The following is a 17,699-nucleotide window of genomic DNA, read 5'->3' as shown; positions in this document are numbered from 1 at the left end:
GCCCGTTTTGCGGGGAATCCAGGGCCGAAGTGGGGTGTTGAACTCCGGCCCATACCGGGTTTCCGACGCCCAGCTGGGAGCCGGAGAACTCACCCACCAGGATCCCCTTCTCCCCCACGTACGGGTCTCCACGCACGGCAAACACGTGGGTGATTCTGGACGCCAGATCTTACGGCTACTCAGAGCAGCAGAGTCACATGCTGTCTGGACACTATCCAAGCGAGCGACGGGGTTTTTTAACGAGCTTTTCTCCTCGGTGGGCTCGGGTCCGTGGGGGCGCGGCTCCCCAAAGGAAGAGATAACTCTCCTCCCCCCGTGCGGGGCACTGACTGGTATTGATAAAGCAATGCAATTTTGCCTTAAGGACTCCATGATATGGGGATATCACAGCGCACCCACAGGCGGTATCCGATTTGGAACCGTCAGTGTATACGAACGTAAATTCGGAGTTTTCGGCGCGGAATTCCTTAAAAAGTTGTTGGTATACTCCCGGCATAGTAGTAGATTTAGAGCAACGAGTAAGGTCAAGTCTCAAAGCTGGCCGGGGAATTAACCACGGCGGCACGTTACTGTACCCAGTGGGGTACGTGGCGGGCAAGGTAAAATTGCGTTCTGCGATTAGGTTTCTGAAGCGAACACTTAGAGGTTTAGTGGATCTTGTCTTTCGGTTAAAAAGGTCTAAAAGCAGTGGGTGAGAAATAATGTTAAAACAGGGGTGGTTCGGCGCAGATAAAATTTTTGTGGCATAATTGCACATCAACGTCTCTCTACGATTGACTAGGGGAGGCTCTCCTTTATCGGCGTAAATGCTCAAGACAGGGGAGGTCCTGAAGGCACCGGTTGCTAAACGCAGTCCAGTATTATGAACCGTCGAGAGCGGCTTCATGTAGGTCTCACGGGCGGATGAGTACACAATCGATCCGTAGTCTAGCCTAGAACGTACTAATGCTCGATACAGCATTAGCATTGAGGTACGATCCGCGCCCCATGTCGAATGTGACAGAAACCGTAAAATGTTCAGAACTTTGAAGCAATTGTCTCTTAGAGTTCGGAAATGTTCGCGCCAATTCAGGCGCCAGTCCAACGTAAGGAAGCTCATTACCATTGAGATATAGGGACGGTGGGGCTTGTACACCCCGTCCTCGGTAAAAGTGAATGCATTTCGTTTTCTCAGTAGAGAAACGGAATCCATTCCTCTGAGACCAAACGGAGAGCTTATTCAGAGTCAGCTGGATCAGCCTAGAGGCATTCGTTAATTTTGATGACCTGCAGAAAATAGCAAGGTCATCAACAAACAATGAGCCCATAACAGGGGAGCGGATACACTCGGCCACATCGTTTATCGCAATGGCAAATAGGGTCACGCTCAGTACGGACCCCTGGGGTACTCCATTTTCTTGTGGGTATAAGGTAGATAGATATTCACCTATTCTAACTTTGAAAACTCGGGCAGACAGAAAATTTTTAATGAAAATAGGTAGATTTCCTTTAAACCCCCATTTATCAAGTGTCTTTAGAATTTTGTACCGCCAAACACGGTCATACGCTTTCTCTAAGTCGAAGAACACGCCAATTACGTTTTGCCGCAAGAGAAATGCTTCCTGAATGAAATTGTCAGTCCTGACGAGATGGTCGGAAGTTGACCTACCTCGTCGAAAGCCGCACTGGATATCTGAAAGTAGGTTCCGCCGCTCCAACCACCAAACGAGACGACGGTTTACCATTCTTTCCATCCCCTTGCATACGCAGCTGGTGAGAGATATCGGTCTATAGTTGTTTGGGTCCGATCGATCTTTTCCTTGTTTAAGGATTGGTACGACTATGGACTCCCTCCAAGGCTCTGGAAAACTACCCTCTGACCAAATTTGGTTAAGGGATCGCAGCATATGGGGGAGTGCTTCTTTGGGAAGATTTCTTAGAAAAGCGTTATGCACCGTATCTATACCTGGAGAGCCGTCACGGGGTTCGAGGATGGCGGAGGTCAACTCCCACAGAGAAAAGGGGCCGTTGTAAACCTCGCCAGTCTCTCGGGTTAAAGGTGAGAGGTATCGTCTCATTCTGTTCTTTCAGTGTTCTAAATGGTTCGTCGTAGCTGCCGTTACAACTCGTCTCCGCAAGTCGACGTCCGAAGCACTCGCTTATTTCGGGAGGTGTCGTCAGGACTCGGTCAGTCTCCTTCAGGGATGAAACTGCAAGGTTGTGGTTAAGGCCAGAGATGCTTTTAATCTTCCTCCAGATGTCGGATATGGGAATCCTGTGGTTCATAGAACACACAAACTCCTCCCATGATGCTTTCTTGGCCTCCTTAACTACTTGCCGAGCTTTCGCTCTGAGGCGCCGGAAGGCGGTGAGATTTGTCGCCGTAGGATATTTGCTAAATATTCGGAGTGCCCTCTTTCGCACCTGTATAGCTTTTGCGCACTCCTCGTTCCACCACGGAACTGTGGGCCTGTGAGATTTGCATTTAGAACGGGGTACGGTGGAATTTGCGGCTTCTAGAATTTTATCTGTGAATACTTTTATGTTCCCCACACCATTCACATTGTCGTCGTGTTTAAAATAAAATTTTCTTTTAAAAAGAGACCAATTGGCCTTGCGGACAACCCAATTGCTTGGTTGAGTCGGACGGTGGATAAAACCGCCACCTTTAGTAATTAAAATAGGGTAGTGGTCGCTACCGCATAAATCTTTATGTACGGACCACTCAAGCCTACGCATTAGGCCACCTGTCGAAATACTTAAGTCAATACACGAGAAGGTACCGTTGAAGCTGTTGAAGCGAGTTTTTTCACCGGTGTTTAGTAAACACAAGTTAAGGTCATTGATAAAATTTGTAACTATGTGTCCCCTTTGATTGCATTGGGTTCTTATGCTACCCCATAGGGTGTCGTGTGCGTTGAAGTCACCCATTAAAACATAGTGCCGAGGTAACTGACGAACGAGGGATTCTAAATTAACTCGACTCACAGGTGCACCTTCCGGCAGATATACATTGCAGAGAGTAATTGCCTCGGGTGCGTGTACTGTCACTGCAATTGCCTGCAGCGGAGTGTTCAATTGCACTCTTGAGGTGTATAGGGCCTCCCGAATAGCAATTGCCACTCCACCCTGGGCTCGCTGACCACTGGTGTCGTCAAGTCTAAAAAATTTAAAACCTTTTCAAACGGTCTTGTCTGTCAGCTTAAAATGCGTCTCTTGCAGGCAGATGCAGACGGGGTTATAGTCTCTAATTAAAACAACCAGCTCCTCCTTGTGCCTATAAAAACCATTCATATTCAATTGTAGAATAAAATACATGGTTTAAATTGTTAAAATTAATAAATAAATAAATAGGTTAAAATCTGGAAATGTACTGTAACGTTTTTTATTTTCCTTTGGTTTACTCCACTTTCAAATACACTTTAAATAAATCAATCTCGGGAGAGACACCCGTCGGCCATCACTCTTACAATGCAACTCCTCTTTCCATACACCTCCTCCCGCGCCGTCCACAACCACAACAATCACCTCCCTCCACCTCTGCTGCTTATTATTACCTTCCCCGGTTCACGTCACAAAAAAATCCACAACAAACAACTTAAATTTATATGTTACAGTACGTATGTACACAGTGAGCGGAGGATCAACGTTTTAACCGCTGTTTCCTCTGCTTTATCCTGGCCTGGAACACTTCTGTGTCCGAGACACAGAGGTCTTCTTCCATGGCATCATATTGTGCATCTTTAGAGGATGTGGGTGGGGGTGTTTTATCCCGCTTATTCCCAGCATCCTCAGAAGTAGATTTTGGGTTTTTCTTAGGGGAAACCGCCTTAGAATGACTTTTCCTGTCTGTGACTTTATTAATTTGCTTTTCTGTTTTTTTTTTGTTCTCGTGTGGGCATCTTCGTGCTCTCAATGCGAAAATCATTATAAGTCTGAGTAGAGATGGTACATGTAGTTTTTTTAGTGGTGGTTGCGACTATTTGCGAATACGATTTTGAAAATGTTGGGGCCATCTGTGACCGGTATTTCATTCGTGCCTCGGAGTAGGGGATTCTTTCCAGGGTCTTTATTTCCATTATCCTCCTTTCATCTTTCATGACGGGACAATCTCGGGAGTACGATGGATGCGTGCCCTCGCAGTTGACGCAGTAAGGCTCCGATGAACATTTCTCACCGTCATGCTTGTCCTTGCCACAGCGCGGGCAGGTGTTCTTGCCCTCACATCGCGGCGCGATGTGGCCGAATTTTTGGCATTGAAAGCAACGCATCGGGTTGGGAAAGAAAGGTCTCACAGGTACCGATTCATAGCCTAGGTAGACTTTGCTCGGGATTTTATCCAAACCGAACGTGAGGATTACCGAGGTAGTATTAATCACTTCACCGTTACGCTTCGTTGTAAGTCGTCGACAATCAATGACACCCTGGGAAGCCATCTCCTTCTTAATTTCGTCTGGTTCGACATATAGTAGGTCGTAGTGGCTTATCACACCCCTAGATGTATTTAGAGTACGGTGGATCTCGACATTGATTGGTATATCGTGCAACTTTTCTACTTTTAATAATTTTTCGGCTTGTACGTTATTGGCTGTTTCGATTAATAGGGAACCATCTCTAAGTTTCTTTACTGAGTTTGGCTCTCCAGGAATGATGGCTTGAAGTGCTTTTTTAATGAAGAAGGGAGAAACCTTTTTCAAATTTTCGCCGTCCTTGGAGCATTTCAATGACAGAAACCGTTTTGCTCTTTCGAATAACTGTTCTCCTCCGCCCGTGTCCGGGCGGGACCTCTTTGGTGGAGGAAGAATTTCAGACTCCATGCTACGTTATATTTCATCCCCTGGGCTCCCCACCCACCACGGAGCCACACATTCGGGACGCCACACCGAGATTCGGTGTGGTCGCCAGGGCTACCCAAGGGACATAGGAACCTTCGAAAGGGGGTCTCTTTCGGGTTAGAACCTCCAGCGCGGGGGCCCTCCGAACCCACACGCCTTCAGCCGCCCTACGGAGACCCCCATATCTCCAGCACTAACCCGTCCTGGCGTACGCTCGGAAGGAGCCGCCAGCTCCCCAGCCGCCAGGAGCCGATTGACCGAGCTGGGCTCTTCTCGGCCGCCCGTTTTGCGGGGAATCCAGGGCCGAAGTGGGGTGTTGAACTCCGGCCCATACCGGGTTTCCGACGCCCAGCTGGGAGCCGGAGAACTCACCCACCAGGATCCCCTTCTCCCCCACGTACGGGTCTCCACGCACGGCAAACACGTGGGTGATTCTGGACGCCAGATCTTACGGCTACTCAGAGCAGCAGAGTCACATGCTGTCTGGACACTATCCAAGCGAGCGACGGGGTTTTTTAACGAGCTTTTCTCCTCGGTGGGCTCGGGTCCGTGGGGGCGCGGCTCCCCAAAGGAAGAGATAACTCTCCTCCCCCCGTGCGGGGTTTTCGCTGCTTTAATATTTACATTGTATATATACTTTACTTAGTTGCTGCCTTTCCTGAATTGTAAACTGGCTGGTTGTGATAAACATGGTTTACCTGTACAGCTTTGAACGCGCCTTCGGCGCGTCAGATAATGTGATGTCAGGTAATGTGCCTTTCCTTAGATTCGATTCTACTCTAGAATGACTCCATATGCTTATGAAAAGAGTTTGGGGACTCGTACTTGGTTAACCCTTAGGTGCACGCGCCCGCAAGTATAGCGCCAGTGCACGCTAGCGGCTTTTTTTCCGCAATTTTACATTTTTGATTTTCCCAAGTATACATTTAAATTTGAGGGTGTTTTAACGCATTTGGGTAACTTCTAATAAATAAAAGCACTTAAAATATTTTTCCCATTCATTTATAAACAAAACAATGACATAAGTATATATATGCAAATTTCTTGATAAATACTTCAACTAATTTTTCTAAAGGAATTGCAGACGACAATCTAGACACTATAAAGTCAAAAAAAACACGCACAAAAAAGGAAATTGATATGCCAAATCGTTAATACAATCATTTAAATTTTAAAAATAACAAACTATGCAAGCAAAATTAATTTTTCAATTTTTTCATCCTTATTGGCCATCACTGCCTCTGAAATGACATTCGTGACATTTTTTAACGCATGTGGAACGATTATTGCATATAAATATAAAACATTCTTATATTTACCGTCTCATAATTTTTAGATTTTTCACGTGTAAAACAATGACCCGCCCTACATTGAGGTTCATGAGCAGAAGCAGATAATTCAGGAATTTTCCCAAGTCTCATTGCTAGAAAAGCCTATGTGTCTGCTGGAAGAGTACCTTTTTCACCCTGGACTTAAATTGTTCATCTACAAGGCTAAACGTGAGAGCTTCCATGAGCTCCATTCTTGGTCTTCGATGGATTTTTTTCAAAATTCTTAGCTACAAAAATCACGTGGTCGCTAAGAGTAGCCATATAAAAAAACCGGAGAAATTGTGACAGAGACCACCTTCGTGTTCGTCTTGAAGAGGAGTAATTTACACACTTCTGGTCCACAGAATCGACACCTCCCTTGGTTGAGTTGTAGTTCAGGATCATTTCAGGTTTTACAGTTCGTTTCGATGTCCTCTTTGCAGTGCAACGTAGAAAGCACTTCAAAAGAATTCCACATTTGTTTGGTTTAGTGCAGTACGAAACAAGAGTGCAGGTATCCTCTGGAAACCAAGAAATGAAGTAGCAGCCTATCGAGTTTTACAGGGTAGAAACTCTCTGTGGGTTTAACTATTTTTTTCACGGTACCTAATAAAGTTAGACCATTTTATAGCAAATAAATGGCTAAATCAAGACTTGAATAGTAATGTTTTGCTGTTATTTTCCCATTCGAATTCATTCTATCCCAAACGCTGTTCTTCAAATCATCATGCCTGTTCCATCTGTTTTACAAGCTCTTTTTGCATCTGCCTTGCAACTTTTATTTACAGAGAGAGTGTATTTAATTCCAAATAAAGATATTATTTCTACACAGGAAGTAGTGATGCAATCTTTGATTCTCGAGTGCAGATGAGATACCAGTTTTCCTTTAATATACAATTTGCTATTCTCGACACTTTTTTCAATCACGTTCAGTAAAATCGTTTTCGGCAACAATTCGAGTTCGGTTGCGGCATTCTTAGGAAATTATGCTGATCCTGGTGAAACACGAACAATGTATTTAGCGTTTGTTTGGGTGTTTGCAAATTGTATCTAAGAGTTCAGCCAAAACCTTTCACCGTTTTCCGTTGATCTAGATAAACGTTGAAATTATGTGGGCGGCTAACAATATTATAATCATCAGACTGCCAACTCTCGCTGGAATGTAATGCGTCTTCAAAAACATTCTTCTTCCCCTTCACTTTCATGTGAGAAATCAAAATAATATTTTCCATATCGTGGTTTACCTGCCCTTCCCTCCCATCTTCATTATCAAGCTTTTCAAGCACTCGTTAGAACTCATCAGGGTGATAAATACGTTCTCACCTTGGAATATCATATACTCTACATTAGTCACCACCGGCTCTATTTGTTCACAATTCGATAAAATCATAATACAATTTACATCCATAAGGAGGTTACGATTCCTAAATCTTGTTATAATGCCTTTTCAGCATTATGTTCTTTTCTCGCAGGTAGATATACCAAGTGCCGACTCTTCGCCTTCAAACTCCAATGCATAATATATTATGAAGAACGTGCATAACTTATTTTCTCGGTCACTAGTAAAGTGTAAATAGCGCATTTTTACACCAATGTAATTCATATTTGAGTATGAAGATGAAATTTTTAAATTATGACTTGTGGTTTGAGGTTGAGATAAATTTTACAAATAATAATAGTGAAGAAATGATAATGCAAATGCTTACAAAAAATATAATAAATACGAGACAACATAGTGTTGCAAAAAGGATTATGCTTCCAAGTTTCCACGGTAACGACATATTATCAGAAGTTCCTTATGATATCAGAAGTTCACATTACGATCGTCCTAGCCGTCGTCGGAACTATCGTGCATTCACACAACCATGATTAATACATTACACAGGTTAGTTGTCTTGCTGCCCGTTTTAATCTGAAAGCGCTGTGGTCCGACTCCCGCGTCTATTAGTTCCCACTTTTGCCACTTGCCGCGCCAAAAATATTCTCTGGGTTGCTTAGTCATTACCAGTCATTACATTCCAACGCTAGGCAACGGACGCTTGTGTGCAGAGCTCCGGAATTCATCAATTTGTGAGATTTTGTTTGAAAAATATTTGCAATTCTCGAACTTGTTATGTGTGGGGATGCACGACCGCTTACAAGAAGACGCAAAAAGTGAACACTTCGGTAGATATATGGAAGAAAGCAGGTCCAAGGCTATGGCATGGTGTGGCTACGGTGAGTACCATTTTAGTTGGTAAGAGGGATTGATCAACTTTAGCCGATTTTATTTAAATTGTCAGTTATTAGACGTTAATCTACATATCTTGTGATGAGATAACAATTGGTTATCATTATCATATAATGTATTCTCCATGCACACAACGATGGTCGAACCTGTGCTGCCCTCCAGTGCCGAAATCAAAGGAAACAAGTGACTGGCGGTAAACAAAGCGGTTGATTTAAGTAGGTTGCCGATATCACTGTGTATTTAAGAAATTATTATATATTTCATCGTGTATTTTAGGCATTATTTTACATTTCAACGCGTATTTAAGGTATTACATGCGCGAAAACGTATATCATAAGGAGGGGGAAGTACATGTATCTCTGAAAAAATATGTTATTCCGATCATGTAGGTTGCCGAAGTGAGACCAAAGAAAGATGGACGCCCTTATTCTGCACTTGATGGCCGGATACCAAAGGTACATCGATATCCGAAACAGACGGCTTCACCTCCTTGCGAGGATGATCGATATTGATGAGGCGATAGTAATGCGAATGCGGCGGAGGGCTGCGAGAAGGGCCTGGAGGTTTGGGCGCGCCCAAGGTTTTTTGGGAGAGAGATGTGCCAGCCTGGCCAGAGGATGTCTTTCAGAAAACTTTTCGGCTGTGCAGGGAAACTTTCAGGATAATATGCAGAGACTTGGGGGAAACTTTGGCCAGGCAGGACACACAGATGAGGGAGGCTATCCCGGTGAGGAAGAAGGTGGCCATAGCCCTCTACTTCCTCAAGTCGGGGTCGGATTATGGGGTGGTGGGCATGACTTTCGGCGTGGGACGGTCTACGGTGTCGGCGATCGTAGAAGAATTTTGTGCCGCCGTCCGCCGGCAGTACCACCCCAGAATTCGATTCCCGGCGACGGAGGAGGATATGAGGGCCACCGCAAACGAATTCCAATATAGATGGGACTTCCCAGGAGTCATCGGGGTCGTGGATGGGTGCCATAAACGCGAATATCGCCAAATCTCAGTAAACAACAAAAATGGACGGTAAGAGGTTGTCGGCTAATGAGAAAGAGTTATTAGTGGATCTGGTGGGAGAAAAAAAGAATGTAGGTGAGAGCAGGAAGACGGATTGTGTGGCTCTCAGCCAAAAAACCACGGCATGGAGGGAGATTGCAGCAGATTTTAATGGGCGGGAAAGAGTTACGAAGGCATGTACTAGTTCTGCAATTATTGCAGTGTTATCGTGTGTGTGCTTTATAGTATTGTGTTCGTATCTTCAAATGCAGTAGAACTTAGAAGAATTGTATTATCGTGATTGAATAAAGTGTTTACTTAATCAACAGCGGACGTGGCAACAACTGAAAAGGTCGTGGGAAAACCTAAAGGCGAAAAGGAAGAGGGATTTAGCTGCTCTAAACCAGCAGAGGATGGCAACTGGGGGAGGCCCATACGTCCCGCAGGTCGTGGACACGACTCCGGAGTTGGGAGTCGTTTTCCCGTCCATTGAGCACAATATACCCAACACGGGAGATTCGGACGAGGTGCCAACGGTAGAGGGTATGTAATCGAATCTTGACCGGTTTGGCACGTGTAATCTCTGCTTTTATAATGAATTCGAAGAAGATTGTACATAATTATGAGTGTGCGATTTTTATAATTACGACATTTCCTGCATCGAGACTTCTTAGTACATTCATATTCATTAAAATAGCCTAATTGCTTTATAAACAGCTATAATATCAGTTAAAGAAGGTTATCATTATTTTGAAACTTTTTGTCCAATGGTCACTTAATTTAGGATTTAATGCTTATTCCACATTCTAATCAATACAAGAATATAGGAAAACGCTACAATTAGTTAAATATGATAATCTGCATCAGTGGAACTGTACCCCACATGACAATTGCCATTTGAGTCTTATTATCTTTCTCTGGAAAAAAAATAATTTTTCTTTTAATATGCTGGATGTAATTAATGAACATTCCAATACCAAGGGTCAGTGATTCCAGTGTCACTTGAATTGATTCCATTACAATAAAAAGAAGTGAATTGGATGTAAAATACCACATTCTCCTTGCAGCTGCTGCTGTGCCAGAGGTACAACATGAAGTACCTCCTCCTACGTCTAAGAACCGTAAAGGGAGTAAAAGGAGTGTAGTTGAGAGAGAGGCTGAAGAGAGGTTGGCGAAAGTCCGTTGCCTCAGGGAAAAAGAAGCCTACATCTGCCAGATGAGGTGGGAGCTGCTGATGATGGATATGAAAGTGAAGGAGGATGAAAGTGCTGCCACAGCTGCTAAGCGCCTCTCAGCCGAGAATGAAGCTGCTGCCTCGGCCAGCCTACGTGCAGCTGCAGATGCTCAGGAGGTAGCAGCTAAATTGCAGGTTGAGGAGGCAAGGCAGAGTACATTCATATGCGGCGTGTTGCGGCAGCTACAAAGTTAGCAGCCAATGCTGAGGCTGCCGACAGACAGCAGCGAGAGCTCTTTGAGCTCCAGAAAGAGGAGTTAATGAGGAAGATGGTAAATTTAAACTTGCATTTATTTATAATATTTATTGTTTGGGGTTTGGCAAACCTCAGTTATTATTAATGGTATCTATAACAGAATAAATTGGCGTGTGAAATTGGGATAGATAAGTTTCATGAGATGCGTAGGATTGTCATGAGAGTGCCCAGCCGGCAAAAAACCATCAAATTTCCTTTTGGCAGCTGGATGGCATCCAGATGCAAAGAGTATGAGTGCATCCTTTTATATAGATGCCATCCATATGCCGGACCGCTGCCTAGGGGATGCGGAAAAGAGATACCGCCGCACTTAAAGAGATGCCGAGAGGATGCACGAACAAGTGTACGAATGTGCTGCCCTCTAACGGCCGAAAATTGAACTCGGTCAAAATCGCATTTCTGTATTGCTTGCTTGGTTGTCTTTATCTCAGGATAGTTTTTAACAACTCAGGATAAATCAGAGCACGTTTATTTCAAAAGTATAACTTAAATGACTCAGCATAAAACAAGAGACAGACGAACACTGGACTACATATGAGCAATACAGGCGTAAACAATACAACATGAGAACTTCAGTACAACATTGCTTTCCATCGGAGTCCAAAACAAACGCAGAGTTCAAATCCAGGAGAGTAGAGGCCAATGAGTGAGCGAGGGTCGATACCGGGAGATGAGTCAAAATTGCTGCAATGGTCAGAATTAAAAAAAAGTCACAATAAAACACGACAAACGCAACACTCAATTTACGAGGCTCCAACACGTCGAGAAAGGGAAAGATGGCTACCAGACCTACTGCTGTAGTCATTGGCAGTTCTGTATGTTCGTGAAAATTTTGAATACAGTGATTATAATAATTCTTAATATTTTATAATAATTAATGCGAGGATTTGTAGATATTATTAAGTATTAAACCACATCACGAAAAATATGGCATACATAGGTGCAACTAGCAAAGGATGGCAAAAGGGTATTTGGTACCTAGCGCATCCTGTCACACATTGCATCCACTTCACATATAGATGCAGTATGGGCTGTGCCGGCTGGGTAGTTTATCTCAAAAGGACTTATTTTTCTTGCTTATCCTCCAGAGTCCATTTAAATATTTGGAAATATATCATAATAATGCTATCCAACATATTTCCAGATATGACTGCTGTTGCTATAAATTTTACAATGCTGCTATGTTGAGGATTTTCCAAAGGAATTTGCTTTTTCATGCTTATGAGTACTAAACTTTTCCAAAGTGACCATTTAAAAACATAGTCAGCATCGAAAACAAAATTAGGCAAATAGTACAATATAATTGACTGTTTTGGAATAGTTTGTTGATAAAATGACGTAAAATTGTCACTTACTAGTTATGTTATCGGTGTCCGGTAACAAGTAAGGGACTGCCAGTGGGACACTGAATAATTAAAATGAAATTTATAGGCCTGCTCCTTGAGTAGAATGTAAATCTGAGGTTGCTCCTATTATTTTACTGTGTCATCATAACTTACAGAAGTTAATATTATTGAAAATTTCAACTTTTCTGTATTTAGGCTTATACTTATAGGTGATGCCTTCTGAGTTTCCATTGGCCAGTATTGGCTCCCAAAATTGTAGTGCCCACAATCACTCAAAAGTTCAATTAATGTTAAATGCTAGACTATGTACTTAGAACTATTTCTGCTATCAAACATCATATTAGTGTCCAGTTCAAAGGTATCACCAAAACATGGATTAATGCTTCTAAAACTTGCTACTGAAAATACCCATGATTTATTATCAAATACTGGCTGAGAAAAGAAGCAAACTTTGTATAAAGCCATGATAGAATTTTCAATTCTTACCGTGATGGATAGTTTAGATGGATATGTCTAGTAAGTACTTAATTCTTTTTTCCTGTTTTCGCTATGCAAGGCAACCCATATTCATTCATTATGCCTTTTCCCCCCCACAGGGCCATCCTCCTCGCTGATGTCTGCTGCTCCACTTCATATCCATCATCACCAGTTTTTGGCTGAGGGCTTCTCTTACCCCCCCTCTCTCTCTGCTTCACTCCTTTCCTTGGCACCTATGTTGGGTTATTGTGCTTGTTGCCCTTTATTCCGGAATCGGGTCCTCGGTCTGCAAGGATTCTCTCATTCCCACCTCCTGGTTTACCACCCAGATGAGACATTGTTTTCCCACAACCTTTGATCTGCATGCTTGTGAATACTATGTGCTTATGTCCTTCCATGCCTATGTTGTCATCAAGTTTTTTTTATATTCTTGTTTGTTGTTTATGGAATTAAATGTTTATGCTTGAAAATTTGGTCTGCTACATGCATGCGTATTAGGTGAAGGGTTTATTGTTCATGCATGGGTCTTGAAGCCAGCCATCACTGCAGTTAGGTTAATCAATGACATATTATTCATATTATTTAGCACAGGAATTTATTTTGCTTTAGATTCACATAGATTGCAACATACTACATAACACAACACAGAAAAGTTTAGTAATAATTGATGATTTTTTTGTTCACAATAAGAATTAACTTTGTATTAAGGCATGGGTAAAATGAAGTTACTGATACGAGAAATATAACATCACCATAATACATGTTCAATATCGCATAACAGTGTAAGTAATGAAGTAGGTAAAAGCGTATTCAATACCTCATTTGTGTGTCGTATGGATATCCCTTGTCAGAAATATTATATTTTATATTTAGGTAAAGTTAGTTAGTTAGTTATTATTGTTTTTAGGGTGCGTCGACATCTTAGGTCATTTTGCACCGCATCATTCCATTCGTAAAGATTCATTTTGAGAGGATCACGTTATAAACCTTAACCTGAAGGTATCTGGATATTTATTTCCTCGGAATATAAAATAACAGGTGAGAAAGGTGTGTGCGTGAATACAAATTGTGTAACGAGGTTAGATTTCATTCAGCAGACCAATAGTTTTCAGAAATTTTATTACCCGACTAAGACGTTCGGGGTCGTCACGAAGCATGTCGTTTAGTCCTCCAACAAGGTTCATCCTGTATCGCAATACCCGATATAGGTCACATTCCGTCAGGATATGTCTCACACTGATTATAGAGTCACATTCCTCACACTGAGGCGGGATTTTCTCTTCTGTGAATAGATAGGAGTGAGTCATGGCGCAGTGCCCTATCCTCAGTCGTGTGATGACTACCTCCTCTCTCCGAGTATTCCTGACCGAAGAGGCCCACTCTGACACGTCAGGTTTCACGCTACGGAGTTTGTTCCCCGCTTGGGAACACCAGCGTTCTTTCCACTGATTTAGAACGATTCTCTTCCACGCTACCTGGAGATCACCTGCAGGTACTGGCAGTGTATTGCGTTCTATATCGGATAGAGCCTCTTTCGCCGCTCTGTCTGCCTTTTCGTTTCCGCGTATTCCCATATGCCCTGGTATCCACATGAAACTGATTTTCGCACCCCTCATTTGGAGGGAGTGGAGGGCAACATGAATTTCGTTTGCAATGGGATGCGACGGAGAGAAACGGAGTATGGTCTGCAGAGAGTTCATTGAGTCAGTGCAGATGACATAAGGTGTGTCATTTTGATAAATTCCCTTAAGGGCCATCCACAGAGCAATCAATTCAGCCGTGAAAATACCGCACAGAGGGCTGAGCTTCCGCTTGATGACACCGCGGTGATTTGAGACCACGGCACATGCACACGCCGAATCAGTTTTCGACCCGTCCGTGTACACGGGAATTAACTCTGGGTTGAGGACTAAGAATTCGTTAATGAGCTGCTTGACCTCGGCGGCCGAGGTGGAACTCTTGAGACGTCTGTGGAGTTGCGTATCGCATAACGGTCTCGTCTTCTCCCATGGAGGTAGTCTAGAAGTAGTAGCGGGGAATAGTACGGGAACGTTGAACGGACATTCGTCTAAGAAGTTTCTTAGCCGTACGCTTACTGGTGAGGTGGCTTTCCGTCGTCGGTTAAATATTTCTAAAAATCGTTGTTTGAAAATGGCATTATGCGCTGGGTGATTTCTCGTCGCTAAAATTTTTGCAGCGTAGTTGCACATTAGAAACTTCCGTCGCGTTTCGAGAGATGGTTCTCCAGCTTCAGCACACAAACTCAGGATGGGTGACGTCCTGAAAGCCCCAGTTGCCAAGCGCAGGCCAGCATGGTGTACGGTTGATAGTGGTTTCAGGTAGGAGTCACGTCCGGACGAGTAGACTATGGACCCGTAATCTAATCTGGAGTAGTAGTAGTATTTGGATTTAGGGTGCGTCGACGGCAAGGTCATTTTGCACCACTACTGTGCTATTTAATTACAAAAGTTATGTATAAAGTAATCTACTGCATCTGATGTCTTCGTTGAAAGTGTACATAATTAGACTTTATTAAAAATGTTTATTTCTCTGAGAAACCGAAATGTACAGATTAAGTTGGTAGGGTGGTCTCCTAAAAGGGTTTTTAGGTCTCCCCCTAGATTATTTCGTCTTCGCGCTTCGCGGTACTTAACACAATCTAGCATGATGTGTCTAATACTTAATGGACATCTACAATCCCCACATTGGGGAGGTTCCTTCTCTTCAGTAAAGAGATACGCATGGGTCAGGGGGCTGTGCCCTATCCTCAATCGTGTAAGTACTACTTCCTCTCTCCGATTACTACGAGCTGAGGAGGGCCACGCTGCTACCATGTCCTTGATGCCACGGAGCTTGTTGTTATTTAGAATCCTCCATGACTCCCTCCATTTTCCAAATACCACGTTTCTTAGAGATGCTCGTAAGTCCTCGTGGGGAACCAGCGTTGAGACAAGAACTTCGTTATTCAGAGCTTCCTTGGCCATAGCGTCTGCTATCTCATTCCCGGCTATCCCCTCATGTCCCGGTACCCACAGAAAATGGATATTCAAACCCTTTCTCGAAAGGGTCAGCAGGAGAGAGTGTATTTCTTGCACGATCGGGTGCACGGGTGAGAAGCCAGAGATGGCTTGTAGCGAGCTCCTGGAGTCAGTGCATATGACAAAGGAGCCGCCGTGGTCACCTAGGGCTTCTAGAGCTGTCCTTATGGCATAAAGCTCCGCCGTGTACACACTGCACATCGGGTGAAGCTTTGCTCTGATGTTCCCGTGGATAGGGGAGAACACTGCACATGCACAAGCAGAGTTATCTTTCGAACCGTCAGTGTAAACGGGGGTAAGGTTGGGGTGATTCCATCGGAACATGGCAAACAAACGCTGGTACTCCGAGGGAGTTGTGGAAGACTTCGGTCGAGATCGTGAAAGAATATTCACCACCGGAGTGGGAGTGATCCAAGGGGGGTGTTCCGAGAATGAAACAGGATACACTTCAGGTAGCGTGAATTCGCATCCGCGAATAAAATCGTTAAAACGAACGCTTACTGGTCTGGTTGCTTTAGTCCTTCGGTTAAAAACATTAACCCATTCGCCTCTTAATTTTTCACGGATTTTCGGGGCCTAAGTTCCTATTTAATTTTCTTGAAATATTAATTTATATATTATCTTATAACTCAGGATTGCGAGCACTTATCTGAATGAAATTTGAACACGAGATTTATTTATTTATTTGTAGTGGAATCAGTGTAGTTATTTGTTGCAAAACATAATATTTATGCATTAGGTATAAACAAATTTAAAAAATGCAACTTTTGATTAACAATACCTTAATTTTTGTTTATCAAAACATGCAATATTTTTTCAACCTCATCTTCATCGTTATGATGCGGATGTTACCCCTTGAAGTTTCCATATTGATACAATTTTATATTTTTACTTTATCGCCATTTCAGTGTTGAGGCAACCTGAAAACGAATGGTGGAAATGTAATACATTAGGATTGACGTTTTCTCGTTCATCTCAAGCAAAAATTCGCTACTTATTTATTATTGCGATTATACGTACGTAAAAATATAGGTTTCAAAGATATTGTAATAATTATATAAAAGCAAAATGTTTTACATGTAAATTTATTTCTTACCTCGATGTCTCTTTTGAATGATATTTTTTGAAGCATTCCGGAAGGTGTAATGTGACTTTGCATTTTTCACATTCCCACCTACTTTCACTCTTCTTCTTCATCTGCTTACAAAGTTCACATATCCGTGATGGGTTCTTTTTCACTGCATTGGGAGGAATCCGATTGGGAAAATGAGCCCAGTTTGCTGCCTGAAATCTGATCGGTGATGGGCCAGATGTTGGTCGACCTCGTCCCCTGTATTCCAGCACATTTACTCGCTCTAGGATTTGCTCTGCTACATTTTCCCTGAAGTCATCGAACAGCAGTTTTTTGCCTCTCACTTTTTGAAATAACACATATGAATTATACAGCGCCATGTCCATAATGTAAAAAAATATTTTCCGATAACCTTTTGCATATCGGCGCATGATGGAGAATGATGCCAATTGCTGATCCTGCCGGTCTACGGCGTTCCTCTGCTTATTGTAGTCGATAACTACCTGAGGTTTTACAATAGCCTCTTTAGTTTTCATCGACATCTTTCCCGTTTTTACCATTTTTGGTTGTTTATGGTACGTTGACAAAACATGCACCTCTTTTTTGTCCTTCCACTTATAAGCGGCAATTCCTCTGCAGTACAGCACTTCCATTTCCCCTTTCTTCAAATGCATTGATTTGAACTCCTTCGGCATATTCTTCCTATTCATTCTTACCGTTCCAACCGCGTTTATTTTTTCATTTATCAATTTATGGAACAGGGTTGGTGATGTATACCAATTGTCCAATGCTACTGTGTACCCCATTTGATAATAGGGCTTCATTAGTTCGAGGACTATGGCTTCACTACATGGTAATCCATCGGCTCTTGCTGGATTTGCTCCGGTATAGATGGAAAATTGCATGCAGTAACCAGAAGCACTTTCGCA

The 17,699-nt window shown here is 43.0% G+C and overlaps 1 protein-coding gene across 1 annotated transcript; it reads left to right on the top strand.

Annotated features, from left to right (window-relative positions):
- The first annotated feature begins 9,063 nt into the window (after positions 1-9,063).
- LOC124155187 lies at positions 9,064-10,721 on the top strand. The gene is made up of 4 exons (XM_046528904.1): positions 9,064-9,357; positions 9,677-9,890; positions 10,415-10,675; positions 10,717-10,721. The coding sequence occupies exons 1-4, from the start codon at positions 9,064-9,066 to the stop codon at positions 10,719-10,721; spliced, it is 774 nt and encodes a 257-aa protein (XP_046384860.1).
- Positions 10,722-17,699: the final 6,978 nt, after the last annotated feature.

This window comes from Ischnura elegans, chromosome 3 (genome assembly GCF_921293095.1).
Source record: "Ischnura elegans chromosome 3, ioIscEleg1.1, whole genome shotgun sequence".
Taxonomy (NCBI): domain Eukaryota; kingdom Metazoa; phylum Arthropoda; class Insecta; order Odonata; family Coenagrionidae; genus Ischnura; species Ischnura elegans.
The sequence above is the reverse complement of the archived record's forward strand: the minus strand, read 5'-3'. Positions and strand labels throughout refer to the sequence as shown.